Source organism: Mus caroli, chromosome 7, assembly GCF_900094665.2.
Source record: "Mus caroli chromosome 7, CAROLI_EIJ_v1.1, whole genome shotgun sequence".
Taxonomy (NCBI): Eukaryota; Metazoa; Chordata; class Mammalia; order Rodentia; family Muridae; genus Mus; species Mus caroli.
Window position 1 is genome coordinate 134,897,507 of NC_034576.1, and position 25,987 is coordinate 134,923,493.

At 51.9% G+C, this 25,987-nt stretch overlaps 2 protein-coding genes across 3 annotated transcripts in view; one reads left to right on the top strand and one right to left on the bottom strand.

The window, feature by feature from the left end:
• The window catches only part of Lhpp (phospholysine phosphohistidine inorganic pyrophosphate phosphatase), a 96,728-nt gene extending 87,558 nt beyond the window's left edge, over positions 1 to 9,170 (top strand). Inside the window, exon 7 of the mRNA XM_021167621.1 lies at positions 8,311 to 9,170. Coding sequence (XP_021023280.1) covers positions 8,311 to 8,407 — 97 coding nt within the window. The 3' untranslated portion in view covers positions 8,408 to 9,170. The remainder of the gene's footprint in view (positions 1 to 8,310) is intronic.
• Positions 9,171 to 14,340: 5,170 nt separating this feature from the next.
• Positions 14,341 to 25,987, bottom strand: part of Fam53b (family with sequence similarity 53 member B) — a 101,348-nt gene continuing 89,701 nt past the window's right edge. For both annotated transcript variants that reach the window (XM_029480196.1, XM_029480197.1), the window contains one exon: positions 14,341 to 18,345. In XM_029480196.1, the coding sequence (XP_029336056.1) occupies positions 17,974 to 18,345 (372 nt within the window). In that variant the 3' untranslated portion in view covers positions 14,341 to 17,973. The remainder of the gene's footprint in view (positions 18,346 to 25,987) is intronic.

Genomic DNA, 25,987 nt, shown 5'->3' on the forward strand with positions numbered 1-25,987 from the left:
TAGAGTGGGTACCTAAGGAGGGGGGACTCCATGGACATAGAGTGGGTACCTAAGGAGGGGGGGACTCCATGGACATAGAGTGGGTACCTAAGGAGAGGCGACTCCCATGGACATAGAGTGGGTACCTAAGGAGGGGGGACTGGACTCCCATGGACATAGAGTGGGTACTTAAGGAGGGGGGGACTCCATGGACATAGAGTGGGTACCTAAGAAGGGGGGACTCGACTCCCATGGACATAGAGTGGGTACCTAAGGAGGGGGGACTGGACTCCCATGGACATAGAGTGGGTACCTAAGGAGGGGCGACTCCCATGGACATAGAGTGGGTACCTAAGGAAAAGGAGGGAACTGGGAGTCGAAAGGGGTCAAAGAAAACTGCCTGGTTCACATGGTATGTTCCTTGGGGATTGACTCTCAATGGAAATGCAATTGAGTGAAGGGTGCCTAGCATTAAGAATGAGCAATAGGGGGCTTGAGAGATGGCTCAGTGGTTAAGAGCACTGACTGATCTTCCAGAGGTCCTGAGTTCAGTTCCCAGCAACCACATGGTGGCTCACAACCATCTGTAATGGGGATCTGATGCCCTCTTCTGGTGTGTCTGAAGATAGGGACAGTGTACTCATATGCATTAAATAAATGAATAAATGAATGAATAAATAAATAAATCTTTAAAAAAAAGAAGAGGAGGAGGAAGAATGAGTAATAGAGCCAGGCAGTGGTGGTGCAAGCCTTTAATCCCAGCACTCAGGAGACAGAGGCAGGCGGGTCTCTACGAGTTTGTGGCCAGCCTGGTCTACAGAGTGAGTTCCTGGACAGCTAACACTACACAGAAAGACCCTATCTCAAACAAAACAAAATAAAGCACGAGCCGTAGAGACAGGTGGAGGTGGGACAGGAGCACTTGGCCCTGTCCCCTTGCACAGCTGCTTACAGCCTCAGCCCACTGTTAGGTCCCCCACCTTGCTCAAAAGGCAGATAATAGCTTCTAACCTTATTTTCTGTTGTTTTGTTTGAGTTTTTAAGATAAGGTCTCATTATATATAGCCTTAGCTGACCTGGAACTCACTATGTAGATCAGGCCGGTCTCAAACTCAAAGAGATCTGCCTATTTCTGCTGGGAGTAAAGATGTCCGCCACTATACCTGGCTGGCTTTTAGTTTTGAAAGGCTCTTTATCAGTACCAACCAGAAACTCCAAGGATCCTCAGTAGGTATGTGACTTTTAGTACACCTGCTCCATACTCCAGCCACGGCCAGCGACTACAGAGAGGACTCCTAGGACACCACCATCATAGAAACAGCTGGTTCCTGCCCACGCTTACCCTGCTGCCATCTGGGGTGTGTGGGAACCGCACAGGAAGCTGTCCGCTGTGAGTAGGTTCAGATGGATCCCTGGATTGGGTTCTGTCTGGTTGGTAGGTGTCATCACTACTAATTCGTGAGTAGGCCTGGCCACACAGTGATCCTGAGCAGTAGGTAACAGTGACCATAGCAAAACCCCTGCCAGGTGTCCATTGCCAGCTGCCTGCTGGATACAGCCTTGCCCAGACCTGGTTCTAAGCTGCTCTTGGTGGCCCTTCCCAGAGGCCCCCAGCCTCCCCTCTTAGCGTTCATGAACTATGGACTCTTTTCACCTCATTGTCAAAGCTGCAAACACTTTTCAGCTGAGAGTTGGTCCTGAGGTGGAAGGGAAGGGAGAGGTGCCCCTGCCACAGACATCAGGGTCTGTCCAGAGGTCAGCAAGCTCAGTAGCAACTCCCAGAGGAGCCATTCCAAGGGGCCTGGGTCTAGGTTAGGTTAAATGTTGCATACCAACTCCACTGGGACTCTGTGCTGTCCCCACCCCTTAAGCTGTTGTTTCTTGTCCCTGGAGATGCAGATCACAGTTGCATGGAGTGCTGGGCAGAGCTTTTGGGGATTCTCAGGAAGGTTTGTACCCACACAGGTGGAGAACCTCATGACCTAGAGTGCAGTTCATATACTGGCTGACAGTCTTCCCATCACAACCCAGGGCTGTGAATGTTACTTCATGGGGTCAGAGGGAATGAAGCAAAGGGCAGTTGGGGAGATCTGAGACACCAGCAGGCTTGGCTCCCAAAAAATGACAAGAGAAAGGGGCTTGGAGATCCACCTTCTCTGGCTATAAATTCAAGCTGCTCCAAAGCCCATTGGGCAGGACACCCCTCCTCTCCTAGACACACCAGGGCTTCCTGCTGTCTGCCTATCAGCTCAGAAATCACTCAGAAGTCCTAGGGCCCAGGGGAGGAAGCGGGAGGCCAGGATGTCACATGCCCAACCAGTGGCCATTCCCCTGACCTGAGTCTGTGGCTCTTGAAAATATGCGAGACTTCTGGTAACTCCCTGCCTCAGTTTATCCTTATCAGGGCTCAGTGCCCTTGAAACTGGCTTGACAAACACTACCTCTTGCGGGGGGGTGGGGGGAGACCCCTGATCCCTCCCAGTTGGAGGACAAATCAGCTTTGGGCTCCAAGTTCCTGAGGCACTGTCTGCCTCAGGGGAGTTTAGTTAGATGAGCCCTAATCCCACCCTAGGTCTTCAGCTGTAGATGGAGCTAAGGCCACCAGGGACCTCAGGGAGCCCTGGGTCTAGAACAAGCAACATGACTCCTTCTGCCTCTGGACTGCACGCCCAGCCTCCAACATATGCTGCCCACATGCACAGAGGGTGTGTCTCAGTTGCGGGCACAGGTCCCCACCCCACTCTTAGCTCTGCTAACTTGCTGACAGGTTTTTGACCTGGTGGGGGTTGGAGTAAGAGTGAGAACAGCCAGCTGGAGCCCTAGGAAGGGGGTGGAGCTGGGGCGTAACCATATTGGAGCTCATCTGGGTAGTATTGTGAGTTGGGGCTCCTCACCACCACACAGCAGGCTGGCTGGGAGCTCTGCCCTCCTCCTCAGCCCCCTTGCTTCCATGGAGAAGTGCAGGGGTTGGTGGTTGGGCTGGTCTGCTCTCACAGTGTACGGCATTTTCAGATGCACCCCACTTCTGCTGGGGTGTCTGGGGAAGGGGTGCTCCCACTGCAGAGCCAAAATGGCAGAGCATTGGGCAAGACACTGGATATGGACCAGACCCTGGCCACATTCTTGCTCTGTTGGGCTGCCAAGAGATGGAACTTTTTGGTCACCTGTGTTGATTGGAACTCTGACTGCAAAGAAGGTGCCAGCTGTAGACTATGTTTCCACTCCCTTTAGTGGCCAGTGAGCCATATGTCGTATGTGGTTTGAATGAGAACTGCCTCCATTGACTCGTTTACTTAAAGGTCTGGTTTCCAGTGGGTGGATTGTTTAGGAAGGATTAGGAGGTGTGGCCTTGTCGGAGGGGGTGTGTCCCTGGGGATGGGGTTTCAAAAGCCCAGGCCAGCCCTCCCACAGCCCCCTCCATTTTGCCAATAAGATAGATGATAGATAGATAGATAGATAGATAGATAGATAGATAGATGGATAGGTGGGTGGATGGATGGATGGATGGATAGGTGGGTGGATAGATGGATGGATGGATGGGTGGGTGGGTGGATGGATGGATGGATGGATAGGTGGGTGGATGGATGGATGGATGGGTGGATGGATGGGTGGATGGGTGGATGGATGGATGGGTGGGTGGGTGGATGGGTGGATGGATGGATGGATAGGTGGATGGATAGATGGATGGATGGATGGATGGATGGGTGGATGGGTGGATGGGTGGATGGATGGATGGGTGGATGGGTGGATGGATGGATGGGTGGGTGGGTGGATGGGTGGATGGATGGATGGATGGGTGGGTGGATGGATGGATGGATGGATGGATGGATGGATGGATGGAAGCTCTCAGCTATTGCTTAGCACTGTGCCTGCATGCCTGCTGCTATACTTCCTGCCATAATGATCATAGACTAATCTTCTGAAACTATAAGGAAGCCCCCACTTAAGTGCTTGCTTGTTTTCATATGCCACTTAGTCATGGTGTCTCTTCACAACGATAGAATGTCAGCTCACCTCAGTAGGGGCCTCTTGAGGACTCTCGGGCCTGTCATTGGCCAGCCTCCCTGATTGGAGCCGAGTGATGGCCCTGATGCTTGCCATGTAGCCAACTTTCAGATTGCTCCAGGCCAATGAGGAATCCCAGTGAAGCCTTGTCCACAGTGGTTTGGTTTCAGCTGGCATCGGGTAGAGGCATGGCTGGAGACACAGGCTTCAGGCTGTGAGCTCCGGAGTGCACGTAGGCGTGTCAGGTTCCACGAACTAAGGGCACCAGGCAGGCCCAGCTCTCCAAGGACTGTGACAGGATAAATAAATAAATCAATAAATCCCTTTGTATGCTCTCAGCCACACCAGACCTTGTTGAGTACAGTGGATACCAGGGAGGCCTTGGCTAAACAAGGACATGGGCTCCATGGGAAGGATGTCTGCTTAAGTCTGTTCATTATCATACAACCCAGTGTTTTCCCCACGGGGAAGGGCAGGGAACCCCCAACTTCAGGAACATTCTTTCCTCACCCACTTCCAGAACTTAGTGTTAGAACCGAGGTATAGGAGTGCATGCCTGAGAACTGTGTCCAGTGCCACCCACCCAGCTACACCATGGGAGGTCACTGACCCTCAGGCTCCTGCCAACAGCCCAGCATAGGCCTCTTGTCCCCTCCTCTGGAACCCAGGGATCTGTCTTGACTATGTGCGTTATGAGCCAGAATTACACTGCAGGAACCCTTTGTTTTGAATGCATGCCTGTGGAGGGTAACCCCTATAGGCTTGACTTTGTAGACCAGAGGAGGCAGATTTCCCAGCCCATCCTCCCAGCCTTTGCAGGAGCTGTGCTCTGGCATCCTGGCTCCTGGGTAGCTCAGATTCCCATTCCACCCACACTCAAAAGTGAAAATGCCCTTTGCATCTGGCCCCTGAAACGATATACCCTCTCTCCCTCCAGCTGCGTCAGTGTGGTCTGAAGTTGGCATCACTACCCCATGCTAGTTCCCAGTTCACTGAATGCTCTTTCTCTGGGCAGCCCCAGGACCTGGCCTCAGCCACCAGGGACAGCCAGCCCAACTGGTCCAAAGCAGTAGACAAGAATGTATGCCCCCATAGTCTATAGAACCCTATCCTATCCTGTTCTTAGGGAACAGGCCGTGACTGGGAGAAAGCAGGAGGGGGCACCCTGGCACGACTGCCCCAGAGGAGGTCCTCTGCCATCTGTGCCCTGCAGGTGGAAGTGGCAGATGACAGTCCTTTCTGGGCTTCTTTGCTTGGGTCCCGGTGCCATTTTCTTTTCCTGGTTACAAAGCCCATCCCTGTGAAGCTGGTCCGTGGGCTGTGTGCACAGAACCTCCTTGTTTCTGCCATTACTCAGTCGTTCCCTGCACTCAGCTCCCAGGGCATGTGGGGGAGGCATAGCTAATGACAGGCAGCACCCGGCCGCCTAAACCCTTTGTTCATTCACTGGGTGACACTTCCTGGGTGCTGCTGAGGGCCAGCCCTGCACTGGGAACACAGAGGGCAAGAAATGAATCCCCTCCTTCTAGAAGGCACTCTAGCACCTGCCATCATTGGCAGGTGAAGCAGGGTGTGGTCCAACCACAGTGGGACAGGGAACAAGCTCTGTGTGCTCAGAGAGCATGTACTCTCTCACTAGTGCAGTCGGAGGGAGGGACCAGTGAGTGGAGTCTTTCATAAAGGGTAGGTATGTAGGAGTCCCATGGAACAAGTTTTCAGGGCATTCTAAAAGGCATAGTGGTGCAGGAGATGGTGCAGGAGGGTTGCTGTAAGTTCAAGGGTAGCCTGGGCTACCAAATGAGAATGTCTTGAGGAAGAAAGGAAGAAGGGAGGGAGGGAGGGATTATAAAGCTCAGCGTGGACAACGGCTTCTAGATGTGGTGAATAACTCAAGCTAGTGGCTGCCGTGTGGAGGGGTCTAGGCAGGATGGAGCTGTGCTGTGCTAGGGGTCTAGGCTGTGCGCATTTGGGGCAGTCAGCAGTTTATACAGGGGAGAGGCCAGAGCAGGCAAGCATGTCAGGAGAGACATCCTGACTGTAAGAGAGAGGGAAGGAGACTGGACTGAAGGGGATTCAGTGGAGGGTAAGGGCAAGATGGAAGGAACCAGTCTGGCCTGGACAGAAAACACCTCTTTTCTCTTGTGAGGGAACCTCCCCCCAAGGTTGCAGGATGGCAACCATGCTTGTAGAGGCCCATCTGACCTTGCAGCTTTTGTGGGACCTACCACAGACCGTTATGCGGGGAAAGAGGAGGTGTCTGGGAGGAGGGGCCTCTCCTAAGCAGACCCTCAAGCGCCAGGCTCAGTACCCAAGTGAACCTGGCGAAGCTGCTTCTGCCCCACTTCCAGCCAGGATCCAAGGGTCAGGGTTGTGGCTACAAACAGACATCCTGCGTCATACCCAGGCTGGGAGTGAAAGCTGGGCTCTGGCCTCGGATCCTCTAACAGACTCCCTGACCTTCTGGCCACCATCAGGCCCTCAGCCCCAGGTTGTTTCCTATCCCTCCCGTGCAGGCCCCACCTGTGAATCTGGAACTGGCTATTCCTATCACCCTTCCCCGTGGAGAGATTCTCCTCTGGTCCCTTCTAGTCCCGGGCCTTAGCAGATGCAGGGAGGCCTCTTCCCTTCAGGCCAGTCATTCTACAGTAGCCAAAATCCAATCTCTAAACAGGACAGTGCGAATTTTAGATGTTGCTAGGCAACGGAATCACTTCCTTCAGGCGTGGTGAAGTTTTGAGGGGGTAATAATACGGCAGGTAGATAGAGTTCCTAGGAAGTGTGAGTCAGGTCTGGGGCAATCCCAGCAGCGTGTCCCTCCTCAGTGGGAGGGTTGCAGATGCTAGCCTTCCTCCCGCCACACCCTAGTTGACTGCTTAGTGTGATACCATGAAGCCTGGGGGCAATGGGAAGGGACTTTCTGGTGGCCAAGACCAGATTCTGGCTCCCAGCCCTGGCAAGGCTCCTGGGATGAGGCCCCCACATCTTCAGAGGACTGTGAAGATGAACCTCCTTGGCCTCCCTAATCTTGCTGCCTGCTTAGAGCCCGTTCCGAATTTAGGACTCAGCCTCATCAAGGAAGTCACAGGAGGTGTCCAGGCTTTGGCACTGGTCTCAGAGTCCAGTCAGACTGCAGGCATGGCTAGTGAATGGGTGAAGGGTTAGAGGCAGCCCTAATCCGCAGCATTCTAGCCAAAGAATGGCTTTGTCAAGAACCCCTGGTGCCCCTGTGAGGCAGTAGTGGCCTCCAAGAACTGGGCAGCACATGGTACCCCAGAGCATCAGGGGAGAGAGGAGTTCTGACTGTCGGCTCCCTAGTTATCCCCGCAAAGCACATGCACCAGGCCAGCGCCCCAGCCAAGCAGGGTCTTCTCCCTGGGTTACACTTTTGCTAGAGGCAGATGGAGCCAAGGCCAGCAGTTGCTCTGCCGCAGAGCGGTGTGGAGTGGCCGACAGTAGGAGTGTGTTTGACTTATGGGACTGCAGAGGAGGGCTCAGTGGGAACCACAGCCCCGGTTGCCAGACAGTGCAGCAAACACGGAGGTTCCTCGGGGTAAAGCCAGGATACATGCTGGAAGGTAGCTTCGAGTGTTGACCAACCGACAGTGGCTTTAGGAGGCTCTTGTAGGGTCACTGGCTGTTAAGATTTGAGTGTGGCTTGTTTCTCGAGGGTTCCTGGGATAGAGGCTTGGACCCCAGTGTGACCGTGTGGGAGTTGCTGGGCCCTTGAATGATTAGGGATCTAGGGGAAGGATACTGAGTTACTGTTCTCACGGCGTTTGGGGAGGTTCCTTTTCTTCCTCCTCTTCTTTCTCCTCTTCCTCCTCCTCTCTTTCCTCCTCCTCTCTTTCCTCCTCCTCCTCTTCCTCTTCTTTCTCCTCCTCCTCTCCTTTCTCCTCTTCATCCTCCTCCTCTCCTTATTCCTCCTCCTCTTCCTCTTCTTTCTCCTCCTCCTTTCCTCTCCTTCTCCTTCTCTATCTACATTGTCCTAGAACTCCCTCTAGACCAGGCTGACCTCAGACACACTCAGAGCTCTGCCTGCTTCTGCCTCCCAAGTGCACGCTCAGCCTGCAGATGGTTCTTGTGGACACTGAGCAGAGGAACTGGCTCAGTAGTGAGTTCCTAAAGTTGAAGCCTGAACCCTGGCTCACTCTTGCGTACCACACAGTGTCCTTGTGCTCTCTGTGAGGCCTAATGTAGGGTTTTCAGTCTCTAAAGTTGGAAATACATAAATACCTTTTCTTTGTAATGTTACCTGGGCTCTAGTATACAGTAACAACAAAAATGGGCTGATCTCCTGCTAGACTAACCTGTGGTCCTGCCCTCCAGGCCTGGTGATGAGCATCATCCAGAAGTACAGGCAGATGGGTACGTGGACAACCTTGCGGAGGCTGTGGATCTGCTGCTGAAGTACACGGATAAGTGACTGGCCTTCAAAGACAGTGGACAAGGGCACCCCCTGCTCCCATACTCCATCACTGTGCCCTCTTCCCACATACTTCCAGGGCCCCAGGCTACCCAAGGCTTTGCCTGGACAAATGCTGGAAGTTCTAGGGTGCTTGTTCCTCGGCCAGAGCCAGCCATCCCCTTCATCACCCTCCCTCTGCTGACTCCCTGTCAACATTCCTCCCTCCCTAGCGTCTGGGCAGAGGTTTGTTCCCCTCCCTGGCCCATGCCATGTTTCCCCTAATGACATCCAAGAAGGTGGAAGAGACCTGTCAGGCCTCCAGAAAATGAAACCCTTGGGCTGAAAGGTCCCTCTGAGACTAAGTCCCTGAACTCCTTTAGTCACCTTTGGCACGTGGTCCTTTAACTGACCATCCAATTGGATGAGATGCACTGCCTCCTCGATGAACTCTCTGAATGAGAGGAGCCTACAGAAACCACAGAGCTGAGCCAGCCTGCCCACCACCCATAGCCCTATCTGGCCCCAGTCAGAGTGACTGATCAGCACTCTGTCTTAGGAATCAATGCCAGCCCACTGTTCTTCCTGGCCCCATGAGTTACCCAGACACAAGCTGGGATAACTCAGGAAACCGAAGAGTACCCTCCACAGAGAGAAACGTCCACCTCTACAGTCAAGACTGCAGGCACAGAAAGCACCTTAGAGTTGGGATGGACAGACTTAAACATGTTGTTTCCAGGGTACAGAACAAGCTAATGGCTCAATAAACTTGACCCCAACAGCCCCCCTTTGACTCAGCCTTTCTTAGTAAGGGTCCAGAGTAGTAAGAGAATGGAGACCCCCAGCAGGGTCTTAGATTCCGACGCCTCTGAACAGTAGAGAGGAACTTCTCCCCTGCCCTGACCTCTAAGAAGTTAAGAAATAGACTGGCAGGGCGTGGTATCGCACTCAAAGGGAAGAGGCAGGTGGATCTCTGTGAGTTCAAAGCCAGCCTGGTCCACAAGGGAGTCCAGTACAGCTAGAGCTACACAGAGAAACCCCATCTGGAGAGAGAGAGAGAGAGAGAGAGAGAGAGAGAGAGAGAGAAAGAGAGAGCGAGCAAGTGAGCGAGCAATGACGTCTGGTAGTGGTCAAGGAGAATTTCTTTCTCTCTAGTGGGAGAAGACAGACCAGGACAAACACTAGCACTGTCTCCCATATTTATTCATATATTTAAAGATTTTAAGTTCCATTTGTGTGTGTGTGTGTGTGTGTGTGTGTGTACAAGCATGCCATAGGTACTCCATACTTATGGAGGCCGGAAGAACAGCTTTTTGGAGTCGCTTCTCTCCTCTGCCTTTCCATAGGTTCCAGGAATCAGACTCAGCTGGTAAAAGGCAAGCTACCTTTCCCAGCTCAGCCCTCGTCAGCCCCCCGTCTTCATAACTACAACAAAATAGCAGAAGCAGGCTAAGCGTGCTGGAGTTGCATGCTTCTAATTCTTGCATGTAGGGCTGGCTCATAAGCAGGATTGTCACAAATTCCAGGCCAGCTTCAGCTACATGGCAAAAATGTCACAAAATGATAACAAAAAATAAAAGGAAAAAAAAAACCAAAAAACAGAAGAGTGGGTTTTGTATAGCTCAGTTGAGAAGGCTTGGAGGATACAGTACCAGCCTTGCCCAAAGTCTCTCATCAGACCTCATGGGATCTTCCATGGTGAGACAGGAAGACGGGATGGCCCTTTTGATCCCCCCAGCTGATATAAGAACTTTCCACAGTTTAAATGCCCTACCAGCTCCTGACACCACCACACAGGGGATCAACTCTCCAACTTACGGCTTTGAGGGCAACACAGCCATCTCAGACCATAGTGGCCCACTAGGCCCAGCAGTGGTGAGCCATGCTGTCCACGGTGGAACCAGACAAAGGGCCTTCTCCAAGGGGCCCTGGGACAGTATTCCCTCTTACCCCATGTCAGGTTTCAGAATCGGATGCATGGACAGCTGTTACCGCTGTTTCTTCTCTAACTGACCCAGATGCTGCTGATGAATCTCCTTGGGAGACAACTTCTCATAAAAAGAAGTCAGCTATGGAATTAGCCCAGTGGGTAAAGAAGTCAGCTGAGATAAAGCTTGCTGAAAAGGAAGTAGCTGGGAGATGTTTCGGTCAGTTAATTGTTAGCCATTTGTACTGGCTAGTTTTGTGTCAACTTGACACAGCTGGAGTTGTCACAGAGAAAGGAGCTTCAGTTGAAATGCCTCCATGAGATCCAACTGTAAGGCATTTTCTCAATTAGTGATCTAGGGGGAAAGGCCCCTTGTGGGTGGGACCATCTCTGGGCTGGTAGTCTTGGGTTCTATAAGAGAGCAGGCTGAGCAAGCCAGGGGAGGCAAGCTAGTAAAGAACATCCCTCCATGGCCTCTGCATCAGCTCCTGCTTTCTGACCTGCTTGAGTTCCAGTCCTGCATCCTTTGGTGATGAACAGCAGTGTGGAAAGTGTAAGCCAAATAAACCCTTTCCTCCCCAACTTGCTTCTTGGTCATGATGTTTGTGCAGGAATAGAAACCCTGACTAAGACACCATTTAATCAAGAGGCTGGAATTGACCTCCCTCAAACTACCAAGCACTTGGGAGGCAGAAGCAGGCAGATCTCTGTGACTTCAAGGCCAGCCTGGTCTACAGAGTGAGTTCTAGAATAGCCAAGCCTACACTGAGAAACCCTCTCAAGAAGACCAAAGAACCAAACAACAACAGAAGGTGTTACCAGTATGTACTTTTTAAAAATAATTTATTTTTATTTTCATAGGGGTTTGATCCCTGGGACCCATATGACAGGAGAGAATTGACTCCTACAAGTAAATTGTTTTCTGACCTCTATACCTAAGGCTGTGGCCCATAGACTTGCACACTCATATAAATAAATATAGTGAAAAATAAAAACGTAAGGTAGAAAGATTGAGGGAGACATCTGACACTGACCTCTGGCTTACACAGACATAGGCAGGCAGGCAGGAAGACAGACAGACAGACACACACACACCGGGGGGGAGGGGGGCGTAGTCTGAAGACCAAAACTGAGTTTGACATCTGGCCTCTGCATGTGTGCACTCACTGTGCAACTGTACACACGTAAAGGAGTCAGAGGTCCTCTGAGATTTCCCTAGACAACGACACTCCCTCTGGCACGGTGAACACACCAGCGGGACCTTGGTGGACAGGTTGACCTCTAGGCTATTAGAGGAACAAATCAGCTGAGTATCTGCATCAGGATGAGGGGGCCACCAGTCAGGCCAGTGCCATTCACCTTCAAGGGATGGCCTTTTGCCTCTTAGCTGGATATACAGGAAGCTCCAGTAGAGTTTCCCAGTAGCTCAGGCCACTTGGAGCCATTGCAGTGGGCTGTGCTTGCTGATGAGTGTGACCCATGGGTATTGGGGTTCTCCCCCCTCCCTTTTTTTTTCTTGTCACCAAGCTGACTCTCCTTGGCTGGTCTCTCCAGATAATCTGGGTTTTCTCTTTCTGCCAAGGAGTGGGCTTCAGGCCCTATATGATCTGGTCAGAGACCACACTATACTCTGAGCCACAGTTAACTCAGAGAAATGGTCCTTAAAGTGACTCTTCCAAGGAGTCTCTAGGAGTCTCTAGGAGTAAAAGACAGAGTGGAGACTCAAGGTCTAGCCTGTGTCTTATGCTCTTTCTGAAGACGGATTCGAAGATGCTCCCTCCAGCCTTGCCTGCAATCCCGTGAAGATGGCCTGTGGTGACCTCGGGGCTGCAATCATCCAGTGCTCAGCGGTCCTCTCCCTCCTGAGAGGCTCCATTCCTACTCCCCTAGAGGAAATGCCCTCTTGCCTTGATGTTTCTCAGGGTGGCAGCACTGCCCAGCAGCACAGCCCCCCCTTCTCTTGATCTTCAGCTGCCTAGTAGTCACCCACAAGGGACTCATCTGCCTTTGACTCTCTTACATCCTTAGCAGGTGGAGCAGGCAGGAAGAAAGCCTCCTGCAGATCTCTTTAAAATGGGAAGACCCAACCATGTGCTGAGTCTACAGGGTGCTCAGGGACCCACCTTAGAAGTCAGTGTGATTATAATTATCACACCAGCTTTTCCATGGATAATATAGGCAGACTGAGCATTTTGCACCAAGCTTTGGGGTTGTAGGAGCATTATTACGTAGGAAATACAACCAAAAAGTTAAAAAAAAAAAAAAAAAACAGTAGCCACTTGAAGGTCTGGTCACTGCCCAGGTTGGGCATTTAGGGGGGAGGGACTTTTCCCTATGCACATTTTGGGAAAGAGCTGCTCTCCCAGAAGCCCGTTGGCTCACCATTCCGTGTGCAGACAGGGGGCCTACTTGGTGATTGGGAACATCCCTTGGGAATATCCCTAGATGGGTGGACCCATGAACCAGACTGCAGAATGCTGAGGCCTACTGCTGTCAGACGACAGGGCATTGAGTGAGCCCAAGCCTGGCTGTGAACAGGAACCTATTTTCAGAAGACCTCAAATTTGGTGCAGGAGACAGCAGTGTGGGGAGGCATCAGGACAGAGGCCTGTGCATGTTGTCAACTTGAGCTGGGGCAGGGCTAGAATGAGGCTGGTACCACTGGAGCATAGGAGGTGCAGGTTAGGGGGGCATTTGGGTCATTCAAGTCCATTGTGAATCTAAGGAGCAGGACTGTGCTTGTGGCTTTCCTGCCCTCTGTCCTGCTATTGTGAACTACTTACCGTATATGAAAGGCAGAAGACTGGTGTCCTAGGAAGACTGAATGGCCAGCCTGGGACCTTGCTCTCACGCCCTGATTTTAACTGTGTATATGGTGTGTGGGTGTGTACCAGTGTGTATGTGGTAGCCTTTACCTGCCAAGCTATGCCCACCCCCAATCACAAAGGGTGGCTTTGTGGGGGGAGTTCTGAGACAGGATCCTGATATTTAGCCCAAGCTGGCCTTAAATACGCAATCCTCTTGCTTCAGCCTCCTGAGTGCTGACTAGGGCTACAGATATGTGCCACCACTCTGGAACACTTCTTTTTTCTTTCATATGTGTGTGTGTGTGTGTGTGTGTGTGTATGTATGTAGTTTATGGATGTTCTGCCTGCATGTCCCTATGCCATGTACACTGGATCCCAGATGCCGCTGGATTCCCTGGAACTATAGTTCCAGATGATTATGGCTCCTGTATGGGCGCTGAGGATTGACTCTGGGTCCTCTGGTTAACCACAGAGCCATCTCTCTGTCCACCGCTTCTTAAGATACACATTCACATATAGTTTGACAAGGGATCTGTTGCCAAAAGAGCAAAACAGAAGAGTGGTCCAGGATATCACCTCCAGACTATGATGGTCTGGCCATAGCAGAGGCTCTGGGAGAACATTCCATGGTCAGTTACAGGGACCAACACTGGGTGACAGACATTAAGTGTACCTCTCTGCTGGGGTCCTCAGGACTGCAGACACAGTGCTCTCCTGAGCTATAGTTACTCAGGTCTCTGGTTTGGACAGTAAGCACTGGACTGTGTGCCCATCCCAGGGGTGAACTGTGTGTTCTTGTATCTCCACAGCCCAAGAAGCAGAGCTCTGAACTGGGCTGCCCTCCGCGGGGGTAAGGCCCTGAGCTGACAGCTCAGCTCTACGGCCTCCAGGGTTCCTTTGTGAAGGAGGAAGTTGGCTGCCCAGGCCCCGCAGGTCTCTTTAGTGGCCTGCCTCTCAGCCAGGTCAGCTTCCTGTCCTGCTCCCTTGGAAGTAGCAGCACAGCCCCCCTGTGCCAATGTCTCTGGCTCCTCTGCGGCTCCCTGCGATGGTGACTGTGGCTATGAGCAGCAGTTACTCCCACAGCCACCCAGCACTTCGTCTTCTCTCTGAGGCATGGGGACAGAAGTCCGTCCTGTAGTTCTCCCAGTCCAGAGCTGACAGGAGAGCTGCTGGTTCACTGCCCCCAACAAAAAGCACACAGCCATGCGCGGGCAGCCGGGTGTTGGACCAGGAAGCTTTATTTACACAGTAAAAGGAACAAGCAAATTCCTGAGACTAGAGTGGCTGTAGTGCAAGACAGTCACGGCCTGTGGGGGGGAGGCAGGCGGCGGTGCGTGGTGCTAACGAGCAGACCCAGCATGGGCAGCCTACAGGCTGCAGCCCTGGTGGGTTCTGACTCACCGCACCATTCACCACACTGCCTCAAACAGTACCGCTGCTGCTGCTGCCTGGCTGGGACGGCACACGTGGCCCTAGCACAGCCTGTGGGCTCATCTGTCCCTGATCCCTGGGCGCACCCCCCAACACTGATGATGCAGTTCATTTGCCAATGAGACTATGCTACGTCAGGCTATCCTATCTAGCCTAAAGGAGCTCCATCAGTCTGCAATTCTAGAGTATCTTTCTCTTCCTCCTTCAGGGGCCTGGCACCAGGGGCAGGGGTGGGACCAGCAGCATGGGCATGGCAAGGGGCAGCATCATGGGTTGTATGGGCGGAGCATCCCTGAGCCCTGGACCCTGGCTTACGTTTTAAGTGGCCATCATTCAAGTAATTTTAACCACATCAGTGGAAATGGAGTGCAGGATCCAGGGATGAGTTCTAACTGCTGTGAACACTAAATGAACCCATAATAAAGTATGGCCATTGGTCTGCATAGGAGACCCATCTAGAAAGTGGGGGAGTGGGCATGTCCTGTTTAATGTGGGCCTTCATTTTATTTAACTTTCTGCATACAAATTTAGAAAACTTTCCTGCTACAAAAAAAAAAAAATTTTTTTTTTAAAGTAAGGCTTTCTGAGAATACACGTGTGGGCAGAACAAGTTCCATGGACCTACATGAGGGAGCCCGTGGTGCTGGCCAGCTTCTACCTTCACCACCCAGGAGTAAGGCAGGAGTGGGCAGTCATGTAAACTGTCTAGGCTGCTACCCTGAACTCAGGTCAGGTACCTGGCTTAGGGCAACTCTGTCGGTTCGGTGGCTTCTGGAGTGAACGGGATGTCAGGCTGCTACCCTGAACTCAGGTCAGGTACCTGGCTTAGGGCAACTCTGTCGGTTCGGTGGCTTCTGGAGTGAACGGGATGTCACGTGCTAAGAGGCCCAGTCGGCTTTGGTGGAGGCTGCCTAGGCAAGTGAGTGATCAAGCCCACCCTCAGCTTCTCTGGGGTGTGACACTCACAGGCAGGATGAGAAAGGATCCCTGTGGGGTGAGCCAGTCTGCCTGCTGCCTGTGGTGCCAAGTACACAGGAGACAGAGTGGACCCTCTCAGGTGAACCTTCTTCCAGGAGATCCAAGACCAGAGGTCTGGGGGCCAGTGAATGGGGTAGATGAATGGGTCTGTCTGGGTCACACAACTGCTGAAAGCTGACTGGAAACCTTCTAGACAAAAACCTGCTTTACTTGATGAAAAGAACTTCAGAAAGCAAATGAACACACTAGGCAGAAAAGCTACCACCATCTTTTCTGGCTGCTTTTGCTGGGTGCTTGGACTGAGGCCTTAGTGGGACAGTGACATCAAGAAAAGCCTGAGGAAGCTGCAAAGGGCCAACCCCCACCCCCGGTTTGGAGTACTGCTGCCCAGGGAACAGTCTCCTAGAGGCAGGAAGCAAAGATGAAGCTGTCACTCAGCAAGTTCCTGTTTGTCCTTCCGCCAGCAGGCTCAAGAGAGCTAGTCTATGGACAAGCCAGCCACACATCAGCCTTAAGACACACACCTGCCATCAGGTCCCAGTCCTCAGGAGAGGCAGCTGGCAACTGTTCTGTGCTTTGGCCTTAACAGCCTGTGTGAAGCAGGGGACAGAGCCCAGCCTCTCCTTTCCTCAGGGGGATAGCTTTAGGGACCATAAAGTTCTTTCAGATAACAGAATCCCTCACTGTGGGCTTTCTGGGAACCAGGGCACTGGGGTGTGCATCCCACGCCCTCTCAACTACCTTCCTCTGTGATTCACCAGGCAGGGCTTGTAGGTCATGCCTCCACCAGCTTTCTACTTTGCTTTCTCAGTGCCCCCAAGGCCAGGTGGGCCCCGACCACCACCACGTGGACCCACCAGGCTACCCAACCTGGGGTTATAGGAGCGGGGCTTCCTGTACTTTGGGTCTGGTTTTAAAGAAACATTGCCTATACATCAGAACTTGAGCCTCGGTTCTTCTGGTGAATAGACAAATTAAAGTTTAAGCAAAAGGATCCCATCAAGGTCTTTCTTTAGGAGAAAGGTAACAGCCATTTGGGCTCAGCCAGCAGACAGTGAAACCTCAGAGGGTAGGCACAGCAGAGCAACTACAAATGTGCCTAGATCACATGTCCACAAACCCAAGAGAATGCACCAGTTATTTTTAGCCTTATGGGAAAACAAGCCACTTGTGTAAGCCAGCCCACTTGCTATTGTCTGCAGAAGATGCCAAGTTTGCTAAAAGCCAGAGTCCCAGAGTGCACAGCCCCGTAGCATGTCTGCAGGGAGGACTGAGGGGAGCTGCCTGAACGGATGCCCTCTGGGAATTATGCTGGGAGTGAGGAGCTGCAAGGGGGAGTGTGATTCAAGCCATGCTGTGGCTGGGCCTGCAGAGGAGAGCCTCAGGGCTAGGCTCACATCAGTGGACTGGGGGTTGGGGGGTGTCTTGAAGCCAACGGCGGTATGCTTTCATTAAAGCCAGCAGTGTCTGTGAACAAGCAACAATGTGCTAGGAATGTGGTGGAGGCTTGCAGGCCCCCAACACAGACTGCTACAGAGGGGAGCCTGCAGAGTGGCTAGCCTGCAAAGCAGCCAGCAGACATCCCTCTACCCAGGAATGTACACAGGGCCGAGACTCCTGCACCTGCTTGTAGATCCTGAGGACACTATGAAGAGGTCATCTTGCCACTGACATCTCTATACACAGCTGAATTCACTGAGCTCAGTTCAGCTCTCAGGGACTGGGGACAGAAGGAAGGCTACCAATGTCAGCCTTGCCAAGGTAGCCCCTGAAGTGGCAGAGGTGTGGGTGATTCTTAGTGACATGGGAGAGCTGGTGGGCCCACCTTTCAGTCAACACAACCACCAAATGCCTACCCAATATGGATGGCTTCTGGTCATCCCTAACTATCCCCTGATCCCGAAAAATGGGACATGGATTATCCCAGAATCCCTGCCAGTGCCCCAAATGGATTAAGGCCACACGGTCTGCTGTCACTACAAGAGGTGTCTCCCGAACCTTCCCAAGCCTGGGCCAGGGAGACCTGGGAGAGAAGGCACGGAGTAAACTAAGTAAAGGAGGCTTTGGGTAACTCCCCAGAAGGAACCTGAGCGAGGCTATAAGGGGGCTCAGGCCCCCGGCATCCTACCTGAAGGGTGCAGCTGGCCCAGGCCTACTGGAAAATGGTGGCTACCCAGCACTCCATAAGGAACAAAGAGGAGGACACCACACCGAAAACCTGTTTTGGGCTATAGTAGTTCCATGGAACTGGTGGGAGGCCAGCTGTCACCTGTGAGGTGTGGCCAAGTTGCCTTCACAAATTTGGGCACTACAGGGTGATGGCTGGTTCCTTTGAAAATGGGTGGGCTCCATTTTTTGGAGGAGCCTCTGTCAGACCCAGGAGCCAGGTCCCCCTTGGAGTGACCTAAGGCCTAGAGGAGTGCCTCCACCCCAGGCCAGGGCCCTCAGTTGTTCTCTATCTGCTCAATGTCCAGCTCGCCATCCAAAGAGCAGAGGCTGTTCGTGCAGGCTCCCCGGTCCCGCCAGGCTGTGGCCGGATCCCCCTTCCTGCAGCAATCCTCATCTAGACTGCAGCCATCTGACTCGTCACAGGATAGGTCCTCCTGGCAGGTGAACTGGTCATCAAAGGAGTGGGGAGCAGGCTCAGGAACAGGCTCAGGAACAGGGGTCCCAGCAGGAGTCCTGCCCCCTGGGCTGGAGGCTGAGAGCAATGCGGTCCAGGATCGGGTACTGCTGACGAGGGCAAAGGGGCTCTGGGAGCTGTGGTCGTCCACCCCCATGTTCAGGCAACTGAGGCTGCTGAAGGTCTGACAGTTCTGTGGAGGAAGAGATACAGTGGTCAGTGAAGAGGCCAGACTCGCTTTGGAACCTCAGACCACACATCCTACAAAACCACACAAAGCCTAGTTGGTAGTTAATCTGCCAGGCTGTAGCAAGATGACCAAGTCTGAGGATGGTTCATGAAGAAGTGCCTCTGGCCACTGAACACAACCTGTGGCCAGTCACTACATAAAAGGCAAAAATGCGATGAGGTCCAGCTTGTGGGCAGCTGTGGTGAGGTGGGCAAACCTCAGACTTAATAGGTGGCCTGGTAACAAGATGTCCGATCTAAGGCTATTTCATCACAGGTGTCCTTTGTCCAACCAGGACCTACTCCCTCTTCAGTGTGCACATCCTTACCTAACATGATGTGTGCAGTCAGCCCTCAGTTGAGAACTATACCTGCTATGGTGTAAATGCTCAGCAGCGGCTGCTAATACTGTGCTCTTCGCTCTTTATGTGCCGATACAGTGTTTTTTCCTGAGTGTTTTTTTTTTTTAAAGATTTATTAATTTATTTATTTAATGTATGAGTACATTGGCTGTCTTCCAACACACCAGAAGAGGGCATCAGATCCCATTACAGATGGTTGTAAGACACCATGTGGTTGCGGGGAATTGAACTCAGGATCTCTGGAAGAGCAGTCAGTGCTCTTAACCGCTGGATTTTCTCTCTAGCCTCTTCCTGAGTGTTTTTTTAATCTGAGGTTTTGACTGAGTCTGAGAAGACAGTTTAAGGTCTGTGTGAAGAACAGATACAAGACTTTTTTCTTGGTGGTACTGGAGGCTGGACATCCAGAGCCTTCCATGTGCTAACTTTATCCTCTACCTGAACTACATCCCCAGCCCCACATGAATACCCATGGCCACACTGTATTAAATAAAACTAGTGAATGACCCAGATTCCACATGTCCTTTCAGACAAGAGACACAGACTAGGGTGGCAGTGAGCTCACTAACACAATATCATGTTTTTTACGAGAAGGGGGCCAAGTTAGATGGAATCAGCACCAGGCTACGCTGTGGCCATAACCCCTACCCTACCCACTTCCTCTGTCCAGAGAGAGGTGGGGCGGGGCAGGGCAGGGAAGGGCATTTGAGATCTTTATCTGATGTCTTAATTGAGTACTATCAGAACCATTCGGGGATCTGGTCTTATTTGAGTTCTGGGTTCCTCCTGAAGCTGAAGAAGCTGGTATCTAGAGGACAGTACTTTTGACCCACACTGATCTGCAGCAGGAGGAGCAGGCTCGACTGCCTCTAGCCCTCAGCCGCTGGGGGCCTCAGTGGCCTCATCGGAAGGAGGTGTTATTTATAGTAACAGCCGTAGGGAGGAAGTGTGGCTGCACAAGAGCTTCTCCCTGGTGAGGCACCAGGGATAGTGAAGGCAGCATCGAAGACAGTACTGTCTTAAGCCACTGACCGGAGTGTCAGGTGGTGCCACCAAACCATAGATTCAACAACACAGTTCGAATGTGGGTCTCCTAAGCAGACGTGGACAGGGGCTGTTGCAGCAAGGGGCACTCATGGCCCACCTGACTTCCCTCAAAGGCCCTGTAGCAACTGGGGAAAGAGGCTTTGGCTTTTCCCCAGTGCACAGGAACTTAATAGCACCTTCTGCCTCTGACCTGCCAATGAAAGGCACAGACCTGTCCCAAGGGCCCCAATCCTTTCAAAGGCCAAAGTGTTTGAAATAAAGATGTCTGCTGGCTGCCACTGCAAACAGGCTATTAAAACAGGCTCAACAGACAGAAGATGAAAGGTGCTCTCTCTAGGGGAAGGTGGCTGTGCCTGTCACAGGCACACACACTGTTCCTGACACTCTACAAAAGACACCCTCCTGATTGGTTCACTTTTCTTGGGCTCTTTCAATTAACAAAGAAAGGAGAGGCCAACAAGCTGGTTCACTGGACAAAGACAAGGCACTAAGCCTGATAACCTGAATTCAATCCCTAGAGAACTGACCCCCCAAAAGTTGTTCTCAGACTTCCACAAGCTCACAACAGTAAACACACCCATCCACAATTTGCCTAATAAATAAATATCAAGAAATAAATAAAAGAGAAAACAACAGGCTGAGGTGCTGAGGGGCTCAGCTCTGGGTTTCAGGCCAGAAGACCCCCCAGCCAGCTGTAAACCCCTGCTGATGCTGGGATTTGCTGTCTAGTGTAAACCCATAGTCACAGGATGCATTCCTTCATTGCCACAGCAATATCTGGGCACACCTCAGAGGTCCCTTCTGCCTTCCAGGCTACTGGCCTGAGTTGAGTGAGACATCATGGCACAAGAAAGATGGATCAGTAATGGCAATGCTTTCCTGGGACAAGCTGAGTGGGTAGAGGAGGCCTAGGGGTGAGGCCAAGACTAGTCAAGGACTCAGGAGCTCACAGAGCCCAACCCCCTCTCCTGCATCTCTGGATACGTAAGTACTGCATCTTTTTGCCTGAACAGGTGTGTAATTGTAAACAGCAATGTTTACACCTGAGAGCCTCAAGTCCTCGCTGACTGCTCTGGCTGGGTGATGCCAGCACTACTTGAGTATCACCACACCTGTCCACTGTGCCAGATACCAGATGCCACAACATGCCTCACTCTTCTCTGTGAGCTCTAAAGTGAGCAAGGGCAGGGCCTGGGGATAGATCCCAAAAGAAATACCCCACCCTAGTGCTCTAGGGCTGTGCCCTCCTTCTTATCTTGCTGGAATCATCCTGTCTCATCTTGATCTTGCCCAGCAGATGCATATGTGGCCAGATTGTGTGTTCCAAATTCATATGTCAGTGCCTAGAGAATCAAGAAGCGGGGTCATTGGTGGGAGCTGAGGTCACAGGGTTAGAGCCCCTGGTGAGTTGAGAATTAACTGTAAGGATGAGAAACCCCCCCCCCTACCCCTTTGTCGTGTCAGAATCACAAGAAGAGGGCGCAATCCCTAGCAGGCATGGCCCCTTTAGTGCAGGGACAATGACCTTCCAGGCCTCTAGAACCAAAGCCCACTCTGTTGTTCCTAAGTTACTGGCTGTAGGGGTCTCCTGTTACAGTGAAAACACTAGCAGTTATGTTAAGCATGTGACATAGCCCATGGTGGAGTACCAGGGACCCATTTGCTGGACCTAAAATCTACCAAGGTCACTTGGCCATTTCAGAAGTAAGGTCGGCCTCATATGGCATCATGGCTTCAGGCAAGCTATCTCAACCCCTGAACGTTGGTCTGTCTGTTAAATATGGGTGGCCAAGAGCATCCTGGGGTCATGCCTCCCCCAACAGTCTACAATAACAGATTTTTCTTTCTTCATAGCAGGGTGGGAAGCTATGAGGCCTGGGTGATGCATTTTGTTCCAGGCAAACCACAGACTACCACAGAAAACCCCCAGTAGTCCTCAGAGTCATTTATCTGTCCCCTGCCTGCAAAGCCAGTGTCATTTGGAAAACTTTGATGACTCAGAATTCAGTCATTTGGCCAAAGTGAAAAATGAGAACCACCACATAATCCAGTGGCAAGACCCACCCGCCAGGGGACACTGTGCCTGTGGCCACAGTGGGGCAGTGAGCCTGCTGTCCAGAATCTCAGCCCATTGGTGGGTAAGACACTCAGGCAGTCACACATGGAGTTCACCCATGCTCAGACCCACCACATCTTCAGCACTGCTTGCCTCCCCTCTTCTAGCAGCTCCTGCCGTTCCCATGCGTGAGGAGGCCTATGTCCCCTCAAAGGTCTGGGAGAAAGCAGAGTGGTAAGACTCAAAGGGCCACATGAACCTATCATTCCAAGTTGAAATTGCTGCTCTAGGCCTTACTTTGCCTCGCCTAACAACTTTTGTTCTTGAGGCCCGCCAAGAAGGCCTGCAGGCTCAGTGGAAACTGTCCTTCCGGCCCTGAGCTAATGACCAGAGATACCAAGCCCACTCTTAGAGTCCACAAGAGGGATTATAGAACAAAGCTGTTCCCAGGGCACTTTTCTATAAAACCAAGCTGACTCGAGCTCTAGCCAGGCACAGCAGAGGCTCTAGCTCAGCCCCAGCCCCAGCCTCCTTGGGCTTGCTGGAAACCACTGATGCATCTTCCTTCCCCCAGCTGCAGGACCTTTCTGTACACAGACTTACTGCAACATGTTACTTCTGGGTAGGAGGCTCTGGGCTGAGCAGAGATAAAGGTGGCTTGCTCCTGGGGTCCTTGCTTTCCTGGTATAAACTGAAGCCCAATCCCTCGAGGGAAACACATCAAACCAACATACCCTTGGCCCTGCTGCCTGGACTGGGTGACTGCCCTACATGGCCCTGTGCTGGGATCAGCCTGTTCTCTGCCCCAGGTGCTATGGGCCAACATGTCAAGCATGACGATGGGATCCCAGAAAGGTCTTCTGAGGTACTCAACCATCTGTTTCCTCAGCAATGACACGGAAGGCCTGAGCAGAGCAGGTGTCAGCAAAGCTCCCCTGCGCCCCCTAGAGAATACTGCCTGGGTGCCAAGGGCCCCAAGCTTATAAGTCCTGTCCCTCATACTTAGACGTGGGCATCTGGGGACGCAGACAGACCAGCTGGTGTGTGTGGGCTGGGGGTGTTTGCCTAGGAACAGATGGCCCAGCATCCTTCTCACTCTGTTGGAGGCCTCAGAGGAGGAGTACAGGCCACCCAGATTCTACAGCCACAGGGTCTGGGCTTCTCTGTTGCCCTCACCTGAGAAGTGCACTGCTGATCTTCGTCCAGCTATTTCAATGGGTTACTTTAAGGAATGCAAAGGCAATGAGGCAGACTGGGGTTGAGGGTGTCTGCTGATGTCTTACCTAGTTCCCTTGGCCCACAAAAGCACCTGCTTGCTTGGCTGCTACCTGCTTACAGCTGTCCTTTTTAGAATAGCTGGGGGCCAAGAAGCATGGAGGACAGCTTTCTCATAGAGGCAATCCCAGCTCAAGATGGACTGTCAGAGGTGGAAGGAGTATTATCGTGCAACCAGTGGAATGCCATCTCAAGTACTAGCCATGCTACCTGAGCTAGAGGCAGAGGCCCAACTCCTGTGTTGCTTCTCTTCACGGTCTTTCCCTGTCCTGTAAAGCTTCCCTGCCCTCTACCTGGTTTCTTCAAAAGCCTCCCTCCACCAACCACCTGCTTAATCCCCAACTCAAGCTTTGTTTCTTGGAACTGAAACATGGTGCTTAAGATTGGACACATGTGACCACCAGGTCTGTCACGTATTTGCTTCCCAGTGCCTCTGTTCCTCAGGCCCTGAGCAGATGCTGCTGCTGGGCCCAGTCTGTCTAGGGTCCAGTGGTTGGCACTAGCTGCCTTGAGTCTTCCAGGAAGTCATGGCTGCTGGAGACACCAGCCTCTGAGCAGCCAGTGTGTCCTATACACAGGTGCTACGTGAGGATGTCTGAGAGTAACAGGCTGCGTACACCAGGCACCAGGCGCAAGCTTGCTTTCCCTTGGACAGAAAGTATCCAATCCCCCCCAACCCCACCCCGCCACCACCACTCTTCAAGACTGCCATGCTTGCCTCGCTTTTTAATGCCATCCCCTCCCTTTTTTAATGAACAAATAAGAACAATGTTAAGGGGCTGGGAGACAGCCCTGTCACTAAAATGCTTGCCACATAAGCACAAGGACCTGAGTTGGATCTTCACAATCCCTGTGCTTTTGACTTTGTTTTGTTTTTAAAAGCCAGGTGTGGTGCTGTGTGCTTGTAATCCCAGAGCTAGGGACCAAGGAGACACAGATCCTTGGGGCCTGCTGGCTAGCAAGCATGACCTAAGGTCCAAACCAGAGAGAGGCCCTGTCAAAAAAACAAAACAAACAAAAAAACAAAAAAACCAGGGTGGGGGGCTGGAGAGATGGCTTAGTGGCACTGCTGCTCTTGCAGAATGCTGGGTGTAATCCCAAGCACCCACCACATGTCATGGTAAAACCACCTGCAACTCCAGTTCTAGGGGGGCCCCCACAGGCTGCTGCACACATGGGGTGCATACAAATTCATGAAAGCATGCATACATACCCATGAGAAGAGAATGAATTGAATAAATGAATAAATGGGGCGGGAACTGAGAAACACCACCCAAGGCTAACTTCTGGCTTCCACATGTACACACACACACACACACACACACACACATCTGAATATGCTCACACATGTGTACCTGTACATGCACAAACACATAAATAAAGATTTTAAAAAGGAGACATTTTAGTCCCCATATTCTAGCTCTTAGGGCCACCTCACATCTTCCTTAAGATGTCACCATCACAAAGCCAGTCTGTGCAGCCAGGTGGGTAGCCTGGCTCAGCTGACCCTGCATGAGGCTGGGCCCTTGGATTTGCCTGAGTGGAGCCATTTCCTCCCCAGCAGACACTTGGACAACAGAACTGTGCAAGCATCTCAAAACAATAGGCCACGAGACAAGTGTTCTATGTCTCCTTTGTGCTGGGGCTGACAAAGCATGTAGTTTCCTGGATTTGGTTTTGATTTGTTTATTTATTTATTTATTTATTTTGAGACAGAATCTCACTGTGTAGCTCTGGCTAGCCTAAAACTCACATAGATCCACCTGCTCTGCTGCCTGAGTGCTGGGGTTAAAGGCCACCATGCCTGGCTTTTGACACATACTCTTAAGCAGGGTCAGCAGCACCACACCCAACCCACTTCTGTGTAGTGCTCACCTTTGGGCCTTTTAAAGCCTGGATGGCCTCCTGACACTCAGGAATGTAGGAAATGTTGGCTGGAAAACTGGGTGAGAGCCAGGATGCCAGGGTGCCAGGACTGAGGACAGAAGGGGCTCTGAGAGCACCGCTGACTTGTCACCAAAGATTCCGGACTCTTCCCAGATCACAGGCTCTAGAAGCCAACAGACTAATGGGGGGTGGTAAATACCTGCTGTGTGGAAGCCAGCCCTGTAACTGGGAAGGTTCCTGCCTTCCTTTGTGGGCCACTGCTTCCCAATGTCCCTTCAAATGCCCTGCAAGCACCTGCTTCATGCTGGGAGATTGTGGCCACCCCACTAGGACCTATACCAATGAGCAACAGACTATAGGGCCTATCTCAGAGGCTCAGGCACTCAGTTGTCCTTTCTTACTAACAGGGGACCAGGGACCAGGAGACATGATGTGCTTCAAAACTCTGGGAGTTGCCTCTAGGCCAGAAAGCCACAGGGATGCTATATGGCTGCTAAATCCTGCCATTCTCAGAGCCACCACAGGAAAAGCACCACAAAGCTTTGAGAAGCCCCCTTCAGGAAAAACCTTCCTATCCACAGTCACTCTGGACCTTGGCTTTCTCTGTTCTGGAACTCCCTTGCTGTACCTCTGGGGACCGCCCTCCTGTTATATTCTACATGTTATGCTCTAGTTTTGGGTAATGCTGGAGGCTCCAGGACCAGATGGTAGAATGGACTTGAAGAAGATGACCTAATATAGACCTTGTCATTTTTGGAACAGGCATAGCCCCCTAAGAACCTAGGAACATGAAAAACAGACCAAGGGCCAGCGGCCTTAGCCAGAGATAGCAGTACCAGACCCATGAGGAATAAAAGGTCCATCAGAGTCCCTGATATCACCCATCAAATAGAGGGCTGTCAGGGAGGGGCTGTTTTGTAACAGGAAACGCCCAAGCTAACCATGTGACTCAGATTTCTTTTTTTTTTTTTTTTTTTTTTTTT